General features: G+C 46.2%; 1 protein-coding gene across 6 annotated transcripts in view; it reads left to right on the plus strand.

The window, feature by feature from the left end:
- EIPR1 (EARP complex and GARP complex interacting protein 1) overlaps positions 1-16,412 on the plus strand; it is a 135,895-nt gene that overhangs the window by 87,944 nt on the left and 31,539 nt on the right. For all 6 annotated transcript variants that reach the window (XM_014866799.3, XM_070512666.1, XM_070512668.1 and 3 more), the window contains one exon: positions 2,302-2,458. In XM_014866799.3, coding sequence (XP_014722285.1) covers positions 2,302-2,458 — 157 coding nt within the window. The remainder of the gene's footprint in view (positions 1-2,301; positions 2,459-16,412) is intronic.

Consider the following 16,412-nt stretch of genomic DNA (forward strand, 5'->3'; position numbering starts at 1 on the left):
CCTTAGCAAGTTATGGTATTTTTATTTCTCCTTTTCTATTCTTATACCTTTGTTTTTTTTCCTTGCCATCCTGAAGTCTTTGGGACCTCTAGTATAATGTTAGCTAGAAGTGGTAATACAAAGCGTGCTTGTCTCCTTCCTCTTCTCAAGGGGAAAGCATTTAATATTTCACCTTTAACTATTACATTTGCTGGGGGAGCAGGCGGTTACATGAAGAGAGCTATTTTCCTGACACCTGAACCAAATTCTCCAAAGAAGGAATTTGTTCAAGGGGAATCTGCCACTAGTTATTTTTTCCATATAATAGCTATTTTTACTATCCCATACCTTCTGTCATTTTGTGCATTTCATTCATTTTGCAGTAAAGCCACAGTTTAGGTCTCACTTTTGTTAGTTCCATCACTTTTCGGATTAGACATTTCTTTTTTTGTCATTTGGGAAGATCAGTATAACCTGTGCATCTGTTGGGTAAAAGTTTCCGGCATTCATTTCTTCTTTCCACTCAAAGTTGCCAGTTCTCTCTTTGGTTATTCTCATGTTTTTGAGAGTGCCATTGCCAATCTCAGAGGCTCTGCAAAAAGACTATGTAACTGAAAATTTCAGCAAAAAATTAATTTCTCATGTAGACAGAAGCCATTGTGTGCTACATTTTCATAGTTAAAATGGAAATGTTACATTAAGTGTATATATATGGCACACGTGATTCTTTTTCTTTTAGCCACGGTTCCATATCGTTCAGACCCTACGAGGTGCATGACCTGAGCACTGAGATTGGATCCGGAAGCCACGGTTGAATTCCTTATCCTTCCACTTGTTATATAGTCGTGGTGATCACAGTAATAATAATGTTACCCGTGAAGCCAGGAGTTTTGCCCGTGGTCTTTGCTGCCGTATTTCCTGGTTGACTTGTTGGTGTTCAGAATGAAGGACATTGTAGCTAATAAGTGGGGCGTTTTCTAATGCAGCGTCTGGTCCCTTGTTGTTTCTTATTTTGTGTGTAGGAAATAGTACTCACGAGGTGTTCTTTCTTGTTCTACAATTCTTTTTATCTTAACGTTGAAAACTGTTCATTGTTTTATCGTCATTTATTAATGCCGTGTTTAAAAGGAGAAGATGTTTATTAGCACATATGCAGTTTGGAACTAACTGGAAAGCAAACTTGAAAGCATTTAGATTTAGGAATTTATGATTCAGTTTTTATCACCTAATATTAAATCTGATTTTTGTGTCTTTGTCTTTTTGTCTTATTGAAAAGTTTTCTAGAGGGACAGAGACCCAGAGCCTGGCCCGTTCCCTGGAAACAAGTGACCCCAGGCTTTCTCATCTAAGTTTGGTCTCTTTATCCATGAAGTGGCTTTTCAGGGTGCTCTAAGAATGCACATATTCCCAGAACATCTTAAAAATCAAGAGTATCAGGACTCTGAGGGGCTACTGGGCAGCCACCAGCAGGAGCGTGCAAGGATACTGATGTTTGGAGGAGACGCTGTGCCTGTGTGGCTGGTGGAGCAGTGCAAAGTGTCACACTGGGCACTGGGCTACTCTCTGCCAGGCAAGGCAGGGCGCGGCCAGACCGCCATGCGTGCTCAGCCTGCGGGGCCTTGTAGACTCACCACCTTGGACACTGTTTCCAAAGGGAGTGCTGCTCAGGGTGCTTATTAGTACCTGTGTACGATGCTCTCACAGAACCGTAAGGAAAAATCCGTTCAGTGCCAACCTTAGACTGACCCGAGCTGCATTTGTGGTGACTACAGTCGTGCGTCACGTAATGACAGGGACGCGTTCTGAGAAAGGCGTTGTTAGGTGATTTCATCATAGTGTGAACAGCATATTTTGTACTTACACAAGCCTAGATGGCATAGCCTACTGCACACCTAGGCTGTGTGGGACCAATCTTATGGGACCACAGTCGTGTATGTGGTCCGTCGTTGACCGGAAAGTTGTTAGCGGCGCATGACTGTATATCTTTAGTGCACCCCTTCTCCCATTTTGCTGGCTGTTTTGAAAAACGTTTGAAGAAGAATGAAAGGAAATCGATTTTGAGGAAATTAAATTTTCTTCTGAAACAGAAAGATGGTTTCAAACAAGGAAGCAGCAGGTTAAGCGGTCGCTGACTGTGAGCAGTGCATGTTCTGCTGGCTGACCCCGGGCCCATGGCCCTCTCTCTGCTCTCTCTGCTCCCCGCAATGTTAGATATTTTACAGAGCAGATGTGCCCTGCCTCTGGATCTGGGTGGGTGTTGGTGCGCTGTCTGCGGAATGTGCCGCACACCATGCTCTGCTGACATTATCCTCTGTTGCTTAGCTTCAGACAGCAAAGTCCTGACGTGTGCGGCTGTGTGGAGGATGCCGAAGGAATTGGAACCAGGCAGCCACGAGTCCCCTGACGATTCATCCAGCACTGCGCATACCCTGGAGCTGCTCTGTCACCTTGACAACACAGCCCACGGCAGCATGGCCTGGTAGGCTTCTGCATATTTCATACGCCCAGCACGAGCCTGAAGGTTAGACAGTGTGGAGTTGTGCAGATTCACACTGCAGAAGCCGTGGTGCACACTGAAACCTCTCCTTTCTTTTAAAATGGTGGTATAAATTGCTTGCTTGCTTGCTTTTCTTTGTAGTCCCAGTTGTTTTCTAGATTCGCCACATTTACAGAAACCCTGCTGCATGTATAGTGAAGGGCCTGCGTCCGTTTTCCTTTTCTTCCAGAGTCAGTGTTGCGCCAGTCCCTGCCAGGATGACAGCAGGCGGGCCCTGTGCGGCACTGCTGTGTCAGGTTGCTTCTTAGCTTGTAAAGACACTGTGACTTCAGGCTGGAAGCTTATAATTCTTCTTCTGTGGACTAAATATGGATGCACTGTGCATGTGTGCTGCTGTCCCCAGTCCTGCCATGTCTTCATCTTGTATTTATTTCCCCCAAATGTCACGTGCAGTATCGAGGGCAGAGAGATGCCACCACCATTCATTAGGGCTCCCTGGCCAGTCGCTGCCTGTGTGTTGTGATGGAGGGTTTGCTGTACCCACTGTGGTACCCAGGGACCCTCCTCAGAACGCTCACAGCTCATCTCTCAAGTCATTGAAGCCTCAGCAAATTCAAGAAGCCGTGCTTTCTAGAAGGGACTGTGGAAACATAATGTTGTTATGGGTGTTTACAAATACAACAGTGATTATTGTTTCATTTAATACAGTAACATTTCTCTGTGTGTGTGTGTGTGCATGAGAAAGAGAGCCACATCTCCTCTACAGTCAATTCTGTCATAGTCAGCTCTACCAATTAAATAAATTTAATCCAACAGATACTTATTAAGCACCTGCTACTCACACCTGCCAGGCTCCAGGGACGCCAAGGTGACAGGTCGGGGGACCCGGCCTCAAGGAGTCGTGATCTCTTGTGGGAGACCCATGGTGTAAACATCTAACCGAGACACAGGGTAGGCTGTGCATTCACTGAAATCATTATGAACTGTGTGCTGCAGGCCCCCTGAGGAAGGAGTAATTAATTTTTACTAGAGGAATTGAAGAGGGATTCACTTAGGAGGTGACATTTGGAGCTGGGACTGATGCCAGTTTCCGTCACCAGCTGTGGGTCTTGAGTGATGGAGGAGAGCAGAGCCGCAGGCCCATGTGGTTCGTGGCTCTGGAAGGCCTTTTGTGTATTAGTTTGTAGTAGGTGTATGCTCGTGATTGTCAGACTGCCGCTAGGGCAGTGGTGAGTTCTCCTTGCCCACGTGTCAGGCACCATCCTGCAGAGTAAGGGCACGCAGATGAAGAGTCCTACAGTCCCTGGGTGGGGTTGTCTGGACCCCCTGAGTGCAGAGCATGTCCCTGCAAATGACATGACACTATTAAGAGTTCCACGTTTCAAACAGTAACGTCATTTCCTAGCAAACATTTGCACGTGTATGTGTCTGGGTGCAAGAGCATGTGTGTGCTCAGAGGAGGGAACTCTCTGCATGAACGCAAAGCTACGGGAGGGGCTGTTGGTCTGCTTGCCCAACTGCCCACTTAGGTTCAAATACTCCATCAAATGTGCCTTCAGAAAAGCAAGCCATGCCTGTCCATGTGTGTTTCAGGGAAATGAATGTCAGAGGGAAATGTTACGTCTGATCATATCCCTGTGTCACACACCTATGAACTTGTTAGGAACTAATTGTTGATATTTAAACCATCCAAATTAAACTGTCCTTCTCAAATTCACCTTGGAATGCTGTTTTTCTGGAATTGCTGCCATTGTTCAAAGTGTTATAACACTGTGTAAATTTCAGATGCACATCATATTTCAGTTTCTGCAATAGACTGCATCCTGTTCACCACAAATACTCTAGTTTCTTTATTAATCACCATACATATGTGCCCCTTAACCCCTTTTTCCCTCCCTCCACCCCTACCCCTCTGGTAACTACCAGTCTGTTCTCTGTGTCTATATGTTTGTTTGTTTATATTCCACATGTGAGTGAACTCATATGGTATTTGCCTTTTTTCCATCTGATTTATTTTGCTTAGCGTAATACCCTCAGAGTCTATCCGTGTTGTCACAAATGGCAGGATTTTTTTTTTTTTTATGGCTGAGTAACATTCCATTGTATGCATATATACCACATCTTTATCCATTCATCATTGATAGGCAGTTGAGTTGCTTCCATGTCTTGGCTATTGTGGATGATGCTGTGATGAACATCGGGGTGCATGTATCTTTTTGAATTGTTGATTTCATGTTCTTTGGATAAGTACCCAGAAGTAGAGTATCTCTTGGTAGTTCTATATTTACTTTTTTGGGAAATCTCCATACTGTTTTCCATAGAGGCTGCACCAGTTTGCATTCCCACCAGCAGTATATGGGGGTTCCCTTTTCTCCACATCCTCTCCAACACTTGTTATTTCTTGTCTAGTTAATTATAGCCATTCTGATGGGCATGAGGTGATATCTCATTCTAGTTTTGATTTGTATTTTACTGATAATTAGTGATGTTGAACATCTTTTCATGTGCCTGTTGACCATCTGTAAATCTTCTTTGGAAAAATGTTTGCTCACATCCTCTGCCCATTTTTTGATTGGGTTGTTTGTTTTTTTGTTGATGAGTTGTATGTATTCTTTATATATTTTGGAAATTAACTTCTTATCAGATAGATGATTTGCAAATATTTTCTCCCAGTTGGTGGATTGTTTTTTCATTTTGTTGATGGTTCCCTTTGCCTTACAGAAGCTTTGTAGACTGATGTAGTCCTGTTTGTTTATTTTTTCTTTCTGTTATTCCTGAAAAGGAGATAATGTTGCACAGTTGTCATGATGGTCCCATGGCAGGATCTCTGTGGTACTTACCATATTAGTTAGGATACGTAATAAAAATAAGGCAGCAAAGGGGTGGGTGTGACATACTTCTCAGCCCCTTGTTGGCCTAATTCTCTCAGTTCTACTCTGTGGGGATGCAGGTCCCTGGCTGAATTAGAGGGGCCTTCCATGCCCGCGCCACCTAGCTCCTGTGATGATGAAAGAGCTGTCAGTGTCTTGGCTCAGTATCACTTCTTATTCTCTCTAAATAATCACTGCTCCACCCCACCCACGCCTTCCTGTCATTTTACCCAATTTTATCTCTCTTAATGGTAGTTATCACTGCCTGACCCTCCACTCTCTGCTTTCATGCTCTCTTTCTCTGTAGGTTGATTTCCTGGGGCGGAGGCCTTGTCAGTTTACAGGCTGCATCCTCAGCACCAAGGACAGTGCCTGGCACACAGCAGGCACTTGTGTGTTTGAGAGAGACAAGGAATGAACTGCAGCCACAGTAATGATGTTGAGCCGTGACTATGGGTTCGTTCTGAGGATTTACATGCCTCTCCTTGTTTATTTCCCACAATGACCCTATAAAGTAGGGATTGTTGCCGATAAGGTACCTGCAGTCCAGAGAGAGTAAAGAGAATGCATCCAGGGTTAGTTCCTCCTCAATGGTGTAATTGGGATTCATAGCCAGGCGGTCTGACCCCAGAACCCCACACATGCCCCCAGAATTACCTCCCTTCTGAATAAGCAAAAGGACCCATTTGTAGTCATCACACTCTGATTTGGGAGTATAAACACATCTTCACCAGAATACGTTTTAAGAATGTTCACACATCTCCTAGCAAGTTCTTTCTGGATGATATAAATAAATTGTGCTTTTTTAGGAGAATTCCTCATTTTTCAGATAACAAAGCCACCTTATGTTCTAGCATCCTCTCTCCTCTCCACTCTTGGTTTGCTCCTTGGGGCAGTGTGTGGTGACTGTGGAAGAAAAGGTGGGCCTGGGCCCTGCCCGCAGATCTGTAGCTTGTTCTCGCTGTCTTTGGGCGAGTCATGTCTGTTTGGGCCTTGTTTTCTCATGTGTGAGATGGGGGTGATGGTGAGGGATCTCAGATCTTCTTTCCAGCTCTAAATTCATTAGATGCAGGGCCTCTCTTTCGTACTTGCTTAGTGCCACATACCTTTTTCCTTAATAAACCATGTAATAACTCGTGACCCTCTGTGCGCTGTGCCTGAGCACTGAAGTGAGTGGCACCACTGCTCTGCCCAGGCAGCACCTCACCTGGGACATGGCCATGTGGCATCATTCAGATGAGGCCTCCTGGGGTGACATCCCTTCAGCCACGGCTGGATGCATGGGCATTGGACTGACCTTGGGGATGCTTTTACCAAACTGTGGTGTTTCAGCCATTTTCAGTGTGTCCATCCCATCGTACTTCAGGTTATATCTGTTAGCTGCCTTAAATTCTTTCTGGAATAAGATGAGATCTAGATGAGTAAGTAAAATTAATAAAATTCTACCTTATTTTGTTAAAGAAGCTGAGGTAAAAGGGGGAGAAGAGTTAATCCCGTGTCACACACGTAGCTGACACTTTTGCTTCTCAGGAGTGAGTGAGGAAGGACTCTGAAGAGCCTTCTACAGCTCTCCCTTTTGCATTGTGTGGTCATTCTGTAAAGGAGTAGGCTTCTCCGTGGGTCGGTGATTAGCCTGACAGGTAATGCGTTTTACCAACATATGTGGTATGTGCATCGATAGTGAGCAGGGGGCTGCAGGCCCACCAGATTCTCTGCTGCCCCCTGGCACTGCACGTACTGTCTCCTCTGCATACCAGCGGCTTTGGGAGCCCTGATAAAGGAGAAGTTTCTAGGAAGTCTACAGAGGAGGGAGGAAGGAGACAATGATTCTCTGAGAGTGCCGTTCTCTTGTGTCAGCTCACCGTGAGGCTGTGAGGTCGAGTCTCCGCAGTGCACCCTCATCGCTGTTGGCTCCAGGGCTGATTAGCCACAACAGGGTAATTTTATGGTTCTCCATCGCCCTTTGATGATGAAGAGGCTTTCCAGCTGTTAAAGAGTGATGCACCTTAGCTGAGGATTAATGCTCCCTGCCAGCAAGTGGAAGCAAAGTCAAAATAATAGAAACTCCAGTATATTCTTGGTGTGCTCCATTGCCCAAGTGGTGCATCGAGAGTAGTCGCACGAACTGCTGTGTTTCATGGATGATGGAAATCTCCTTTAAAGGAGAAGTTACGAAAATGAGACTTTCAAGGGATGGAAACAAATTTAACAACAGTTAGCTGCAGCCTCCTCCCCACTCACACCACCACCACCCAGAGTGTGGAGGAGTCCGTGGTGGGATGGGGTTAGCTCCATTGCAGCCTCCTCCCCGCTCACACCGCCACCACCCAGAGTGTGGAGGAGCCCGTGATGGGCTGGGGTTAGCCCCACTGCAGCCTCCTCCCCGCTCACACCGCCACCACCCAGAGTGTGGAGGAGCCCGTGATGGGCTGGGGTTAGCCCCACTGCAGCCTCCTCCCCGCTCACACTGCCACCACCCAGAGTGTGGAGGAGCCCGTGATGGGCTGGGGTTAGCCCCACTGCAGCCTCCTCCCCGCTCACACTGCCACCACCCAGAGTGTGGAGGAGCTCGTGATGGGCTGGGGTTAGCCCCACTGCAGCCTCCTCCCCGCTCACACCGCCACCACCCAGAGTGTGGAGGAGCCCGTGATGGGCTGGGGTTAGCCCCACTGCATTGGACACACTGAGTATTTCTCTAATGGCGTTCCAAATGCCCATGACACTTGCACACAGTGGCCGGCTGACCTTGCTTCCTAAGCCAGCTCTTGAGGGGAAAGTTCTTTGTTGTAGGTAGAGATAAATATCAAACTGAAATGCTAGGCAGTCTGAGGTATTTAGGGATACTTGGGAAAGTGGGTGTACCTGTTAAGATTATGATTAGAAGAAAGAAAACGGCATAAACCGTGGTGTTGAGACTGGAGAGGAGGTGAAAGAAGAGCAGTGAGTGTGGGTCCACCGAATACTTGAGGTCTTTTGTCCAGGAAAAAAAAAAGGATTTGGCCTCATGTCTCTTTTTGTCTTCCTCCTTTTTAGTTCAGTAGGATAGAACAGTGGAAATTGACTTAGGTGAATGTTACAGAGTAAATTCATAGTTATCCTTGACATCTTGCGAAAGTTGTCGTTGAGGATAATTAAGAAAATATGTTTGAAGTTTTCAGAGACCCTTTGATACGATTCTACTGTTAATGATGGTAGACAATTCTCAGTGATTATGAAGCGCCATCTCTGAAGATTTATCAGACTTTACAAGGTTCGTGGATGTGCTCTTTGCTTTCACCCAGCCTAGATGTACGAAGATGTGAGGTTTTTAAAACTGCACCCAGCAGCGGTTTCCCTGGGTCCTAGCTCACCACTGAAGTTGTCCATTAGCTTTAAAGAAGCCCAGAAGGATGCCTAACATCCCTTCTTTTGTGTAGGAAAGGAACAATCTTCTGGTATTATAGGATAATATTAAAATGTCTTCTTCGTTCAAGTTTGTTTAAAGTCTCCATTGTAAAATGGGGAGTGGTTGTCAGAGTCTCCCTTGCCCTATGTAAATGTTATTAAATTAAGTGAGAAAGGGTGATGATGGGAAAAAAGTAAAATGCAATATGCAGATATGACTTACTCTAGGAAGATTCAGATACGAAAATCTGAACGTACGGTGCAGAAAGTGTAGATAGTCATTTATGTTACAGGAGAAATTCATATCTTTTCTAAGATTTTAGTCCACCTTTCCTTTAAATAATATGGTTCAAAGTATGTTTCATTCAATCCTCTTATGAACCACATGGGTGTTTCCCAGAACATGTTGGACAGAGAGACATACCAGTGTATCCAATGGAAGAGTTTAGGAGAATTTGTTTTGTAAGGTTTTATTGGTGATTATTTAACCTTGAGGTTTAAATAATTTTAAAAGTTTAAACTTGAAGGTGTACTAACTCCATGTATGAGAATTTTTGACTATAGTTGGTTTTTCTTCTTTTGTTTAAAAACCAAGGGGTGGGGAGGAGGAGAAGAAGAGGAAAGCCCCAACTTCTATTCAGAATTTTATTTCAAAAGATATTCTGGTTTCAAGCTCTCTCTGAGTTGCCAGGAAGACCCAGGGAGCAGAAGGTTGCACTTGCTGAACTGGCCGAGGAGAGGGGTGCAGAGCTTGTGGGCAGTCAGCCTGCTCTCCTCCATGGGTCAGGATGACGTCTGCCTTGAGGAGGAGCGGCTGGGACCTCTGGACTAGGGCTGGCACAAATTTATCATTCAGAGGACCCAAATTCATCATTTGGGTCCCAGCTCTGCCCTGGCTGTCTCTAGGGCTGGAGGACAGGACAGTGGTGGCTCTGGCACGGAGCTCTGCTCCGGGGGTTGGCCAGTACAGGTGTGTCCCTCACCACCCACATCTGCCCCAAGATTGCGATAGATGCCGACCCTCCAGCATTTCCCACCGGAGGGAAGCTTCTGAGGAGTAGAGGTCTCGGTGGTGAGCGCCATTGTGTTTCTGCTCTATGAACAGGTCTCTTTCCACTTCTGCATTCCAGATGTCACAGTGCTTATTTCTGTGGAGCTGTGCACATACACCACAGAGCGTTCCCTTAGCCTGTTAACTACTGATGTTAGCCTCCCCCCAAAAGAAAAAAATACCTTTCCCCTCATGTCCAGCCTGAATCTGCCCTGTGCCGTTTGTCTGACTGTAAATAGAGTCATTTGGTTGATGGAGCTGCAAGTTTGTGCAGGTGGGAGATGTCAGAATAAACACAGACTTTTAATAACTAAGTCACCGAGGGCCAAAAGTTGCAGAGACTCATCTCAGAAAGGGGTACCAGGAAGCACATAGCGCAGTTGTCGCTGGAAATCTTCCACATGGCACAGCCACCAAGAACTTTTACATCCACAGATTTGATCAGTATGCTTCTTGATGTAATGGTGGAACTCAGGGAAAGTCTTTTTTTCGTAATCTGTGTGGCACTCGTGAGAGGCTATCCTGCGTTCTATTGTGAATTTTCAAGCAAGAAGAAATTAACTAGATTGCCATATCTGTATGTTTTAAGAGAGGGAGATATAAGCTGGGGAAATAATTTGTTACATTCTTTCTTTAGATGGTTTTCAAAATTTGACTGGTAACCAGGGACTTAATCACCAATGACTTAATAGATATGTTTCTTCCTTAAGGTTTTCCCTTTTTCAGTAAAATAGTAAACTTGATGAGTTTTAGAATGGAATTGGAGCGAATCATCTCAACATGAGCATTTATTTCTTTTGTACTGAAATGTTTATTTTCAAGCAGCTGCCTCGTGCGTGTCATGTTGTGGTGGTTTCCATCGTTGTAGGAGTTGTACCACCCTGTTGGTGGAATCAAGGCACCCCCATTCCCACCCTACAAGGCTGTGGGCAATAGATAAGATGGGCAGATTGTATGAATTTAAATTAGTTCCACATTGAGGTTGTTTTAAGAATTCCTAGTGTCCGTCGAGCCGTCCTCACCCCAGGTGCCAGAATCCAGAGTGTGAATCCTTCATTGTGGAGTCATTTAACTGAAGACAAGAAGTAGGTATTTTGTTTGATCAGCGTGAAACCTGCCAAATTAGAACCATTGTTCCTGCTATTACGGGCCTCAAAGAAGTTTAGATTTTTTATTCGGGTTTATTTACAGAGCCGTCCCTTTTCTTAGATTTTTGTCTCAGTGATTTTGAAGGAACATAGCACACTTATATTAGCTATAGCTGCTTGGTCTTGACTTGTTAATATAATTTTATGTCCTCCAAATTCACTGGTGGAGTGTGAGAAAGTAGAAAAGTGGATGATTTTTATGAACAAAGAAATAAACTTAGTTTAGAGTAGCAGTATGGCAGAATTCTAGGTTATTTTCTTGTGTTGATAGCACTAGTTCCATGGTGATGATCCATGATAAAATGGAATTTCTCCTTTTATTGCACTTTGCATACTCCAGTTATTCCAAGGTCTGTTACAGACGCATGTGGTTGTAGGATTGCTACCATAAAGTAACGGGTTATTTTCAGATGTGTCACTGTGGATAGATAATGAGATACCAGGGAACTTGCCCTCCCCACAGTAGCTTTCCTCACTGACGGGCCCCATCCACAGTAGCTTTCCTCACCGACAGGCCCCCATCCACAGTAGCTTTCCTCACCGACGGGTCCCCATCCACAGTAGCTTTCCTCACCGACAGGCCCCCATCCACAGTAGCTTTCCTCACTGACGGGCCCCATCCACAGTAGCTTTCCTTACCGACAGGCCCCCATCCACAGTACCTTTCCTCACTGATGGGGCCCCCATGCATGGTAGCTTTCCTCGCTGACGGGGCCCCCACTCAGTATGCAGTCTCGTTTACAGACAGTCTGCGTGAGCGTCTTAGAATGCTTCTCCTCAGGAGGGAGCTTTGTTCAGTGTTTGGTTTTACACCACCCTAGAGAAAACAAAAGACTTGGTTTGTTTATCGAAGCATCTTACATGAATATAAGTTACAGGACAAAAGGCAAGTGTATGAAAGGAATAAGGTGAGAGAACTAGAGCTGGGAAGCCAAGGGTAGGTTGACAGACAGGAAGGCGTGCCCAAGGCTGGCACGGGGACTGGGATATGGAGCAAATCACGAGCAAAAGGGGTGTGGTGGTAATCTTGCTGGCCTGTCCAGCAGATCAGGACATGCAGTCACCTCGCGTAATGGCCAAGAAAGTACACTTGGGCATTCTGGTTTTACTTGTAGATCCTCTAATCCTATTTTTTGTTTGATGGCAGCTTTTATCCACTCTTCTTTGTTTGTACGTGTGGGGTTTTGTTTGCTCTTCTTATAGTTTTTAATAGTGAGCTGGCCAGACTCACCTGTGGTGTTGGGTTTGGAAGATGCGTGTCCTGATCAGAGCCTTCACCAGAAGTAGGCAGATGCTGGACCCCATGGCTTGTCTTCTTATCGCATCTCTCATCGCTCTGTAGTGGGAAGTGAGAGTGTGAGGCGGACGTGTGCAGATGCTGGACCTCATGGCTCGTCTTCTTAGAGCATCTCTCATCGCTCTGTAGCGGGAAGTGAGGGTGTGAGGCAGACATGTGTGGATGCTGGACCCCATTGCTCGTCTTCTTGTAGCATCTCTCATTGATCTGTAGTGGGAAGTGAGGGTGTGAGGCAGACGAGTGTAGATGCTGGACCCCATTGCTCGTCTTCTTGTAGCATCTCTCATTGCTCTGTAGTGGAAAGTGAGGGTGTGAGGTGGCGGTGAGAGACTAGACTGTGTCTCTCACTTGGAAACAGTGTGTTTTGTGTGCTGTCTGTGTTGGTTTTTGTCTTTTCCTTTTAGAACCTCTCCAAACTCTCCTTCGGTGCTCTGCCCGCATCCTAAACCTAGTTGAGACTGACCGCAGAGGGAAATAGCCGTGGACTTTGTCATCATGCGAGGATGCTTGGCGGCCTTCTCCTTCATCTGGTGTTTCTCAAGGCAAGCTAACAGACTGTTAGAGACAGGTTAATCTAAGTTTTCTGAGGTACCTAGTATTTCCTCCTCTTTTTTGCTTTAGGACTCTCTGGGTCATCTAATAAATATGGGAAGATTAACTCTTGCAACGTGTAAAAGGCGAGTTTGTTCCTTTTGTCTGTAAATTCATATAAATCAGAGATTACAAATTTAAATCGCCTTGGAAATAAATAGCAAATATTTAAAGACATGCCTTAGTTCATGTCTTGAAGTTATTCAGTCAACTTTCCAAATGGGGCATTTCCTCTGAGAAGAAGAAAATTCTTCATAGCACCTTCCTCACAGCACAGAGGACGCTGAGCATGAAGGCTCGACTCTCGGGCACGTGTGGCATTAGGTTCCAGATAAAGGCTTCAGCTCCAGCTCACCTGGCATCATTGTTTGTGTGTGTGTGTCATTGGGAACCAGTGAAGCGAGCTTCACAGTAAACTGGCATCTTCCCGACTTGTCCTCATCTGTTCCTTCGTCAGCTTATTTTGAAGCTTGGCTTAAGGTCCCTCCTCTGGGGTTTGCCTCAGTCTCTGACGCTCACCCTGTCCCGCGTGCCCGGCAGGGAGCAGCACCATGCCCTGAGCAAGGCTGTCCTGCCCAGGGTGGGAGGAGGAGGCCGACGCTGCCGCACCCCAAGGCCAGCGTCTGATCAGATGCTTTCTGGCCGGCCATGTAGGGACCTAACGTCCCTGGGACTAAGATGGCAAGAGACAGAGAGAGAATGAGAACATGAGGCAGGTTTCCCATTTTGTGTGTTAACCTTAAAAACAATCCAGAGCGAGAAACCTCATCCGCAGGCCCTGGGGTACCGGGTTCTGGAGCCGAATCTCTGGCGCATGTGGCAGTAAGTCCTGAGTTCTGGAGTGTTGTCAGACCTCTGGGGGGAAGTCCTGTAAGGCCTGGTAACTTGGATGGAAGTTCACCAAAGGAAAACCCAGTGCTACAGAAAGGAATGCTGCCGATCCCGGAGCCAAGCTGCTGGTGTGAAGTGGGTGGGACACAAAACGTGAGGAGGTCTTGATGCCTTTCAGAGCAGATAGAGTCGAGTTTCTGACTTCTCCTGGAGGGTTTGTTTCTTAAAATAAAATCTCCATGGAATTCTTTTGGTGCATGTGAAGGTGGAAATTTTCATGTTCCAGCCAAATTTCGAAGTAGGTTTGGTGGTTTTTCAAAGGAAGGCTGTTGACATTTGGGATGGGACAAGTCTATTGTTGAGACTGTCTGCACAATGTGGGACATCTAGCCTGCACCTGCCAACATACTGCCCTCCCAGTCACTGGAAACCAGAAGATGCCCCCCCTTTCCCAAATCCCCCTGCAGGGCAGCACCCTGCCCATTCTCAGAAGCACAGATCTGATTGCATCCAATAAAACCTATGGCATGTGCAGGCAGTGTTCTAAATATTGATTCGTTTGATCTTCACAAACCTATCATGTTGGCACACGACTATGATCCCCACTGGACAGAGGAGGAAATCAGAGCATGAGGATTAAGGCACCAAGAGCTGGATTCAGACTCTGGCAAGCTAGCCACAGACCTTGCTGATCCATTACATGTCACTGCTCTCGACCGTCGACCTTAGATGCACTCGGGTTTTTACTTGCATGTGTGAGTGTGTTTAGTCTAAAAATCTCTTCATGCTGGAAAGTTAGATGTTGTTTCTTTGGGCTAATGATTCATTGCTTTACCTTTCTGGGAGGTTCTTCCTCAAGCTCCTTCTCCCTGTGGGTGTGCGTAGGGATCGCTTCATGGAACCACTTCTCAGATGCATTTGCATGTGTCTTTATAAAGGGCAGTCACAGGGGCCAAGACACTGGAAGGAAATAACGATTACCTGGCTGTGCTTTTCTCAAAGGTGTCATCATAGCAATAGTCAGTATCATTAGCTGCTCTTAACTCTTACGGTGTCAGATAACATTCCCTTATTTATTTTGCCTAATTGTGATACTGAAGCTAAGAAGCTTCTTGAAACTGATGAACTTTCAGGCCTTATTAAGATCTGAGGTTCTAGAGTCTAGCCCTTGTCTTGACGCTCGGCTCTGCCATTTGCAGCCATGCAGTTTTGGGCAGGTTGCTCACCTTCCCATGTCTGTTTCCCAGTTGTGAATGGAGGAAGGCACAAGGGCCCACCTGTCGGTCGGCTCTGGTGCAGTGGGGAGGAGAGTGCCCGCGAAGGTTCGCCAGGGCTGCACCTGCTGAGCATGGCCCGAGCTGCCTGCAGCGCTGTTGGAGCTCCACGGCCACGTCCCAGGAGTGGCAGGGTCGCCGAACCGATCCCCAGTGCTCATCTGGCAAAGAGGGCCTTTCCTCCACACAAGTCTTCACCCAGTTCTCGCCAGAGGAAGGTCTGCTGTGAAAGCCCAGCCTTAGACTCAGCTCGGGTGCGTGGGTCAGATGAGAGCAGCAAAAGGCTCTTCCTTTTCCGGTGGGCGTTCTGTACATGTGGACCAAAGGCCGACGTGGGCCGTGTCTACCAGGAATTCTGGCTGATGCCAAGGATTATTGCTCAAAAGAGGATTTTTATTTACTTTCTGGTAACTTTGTTCATTTGTGTCTGTTATAAACCTTTTAAAATTACCTTATAATGCATCAAATCTTTACTTAAAATTTGCCATCACTTGGACCTGAAACAAGAAGTCCATTTTGAGCCTAATTCGAAGAGCTTTAGTTACAGAAGCACTAGAAGTTTTCTATTCTTCTCAGGTACCTTAAAAATTTAGGCAGTTCCGTGGCAGGAACCCGAAGAACTTTCCCGCTCAAGCCTCTTGCCAGTTACCTCCACAAGTCACAGAGAGGTTTTGTTGTTTGGTGTGTGTGTGTGTGTGTGTGTAAAGGATGCCTTTGGTGAAACAGGCTGTGTAAACTAAGGACCACCTGCTGGTGCGCAGGTGCAAGCACCTCCTGGTCTGCAGACGGAGAATGGCTGGGGTGATGGGAAGGAAGAGCCGGAGGGATGCTGCCTGTCGTGCCCGAAGTGCCGGCTTTTTAAAAGTCATTGTGATGCTCAGTTTGCTTGGAAGTCTTTGAAGAGAGAAGTGAGTTATTAACAGGTAAATGGTCATCAAAGATGTTCATTTCTTTTTCCTTTCTTGATTGACGTTTCCCAAGCTGAATTTTGGATTCGTGTGTCAGCCTTAAGATGTTCTAAGTTGCCAGTGGAAAACATACATGTGGGCCAGCCCCAGTGGCCTAGTGGTTAAGTTCAGTGCCCTCTGCTTCAGCATCCCGGGTTCAGTTCCTGGGCGCAGACTTACACCACTCGTCAGTGGCCATGCTGTGGTGGTGGCTCACATACAAAAAAAAGAGGAAGGTTGGCAGGAGATGTTAGCTCAGGGCAAATCTTCCTCAGCAGGAGACAAAACAAAACAAAACAAAGCATACATGCACTTAAATTGCATAAGAATTACTTTGCTGAAATTCTTAGCTCACATTTTATGAAAGAGAAAGCTGTTTTTATGAGGATTCAAGTCTCTCAGGCCAGGTACCTGCTGGTCAGCTAAACTCTGAGGTTTCAGGCTCTCTTCTGGAGCATGTGGACCTCTGGCTGCAGGAGTGACCCCTTCTCCCAGGCCCTGGGTTTCCATACCCAGAGCTGTCTTCTCCTAGGTGGGAGTCTC

The sequence above is a fragment of the Equus asinus genome, chromosome 6, assembly GCF_041296235.1.
Source record: "Equus asinus isolate D_3611 breed Donkey chromosome 6, EquAss-T2T_v2, whole genome shotgun sequence".
NCBI lineage: Eukaryota > Metazoa > Chordata > Mammalia > Perissodactyla > Equidae > Equus > Equus asinus.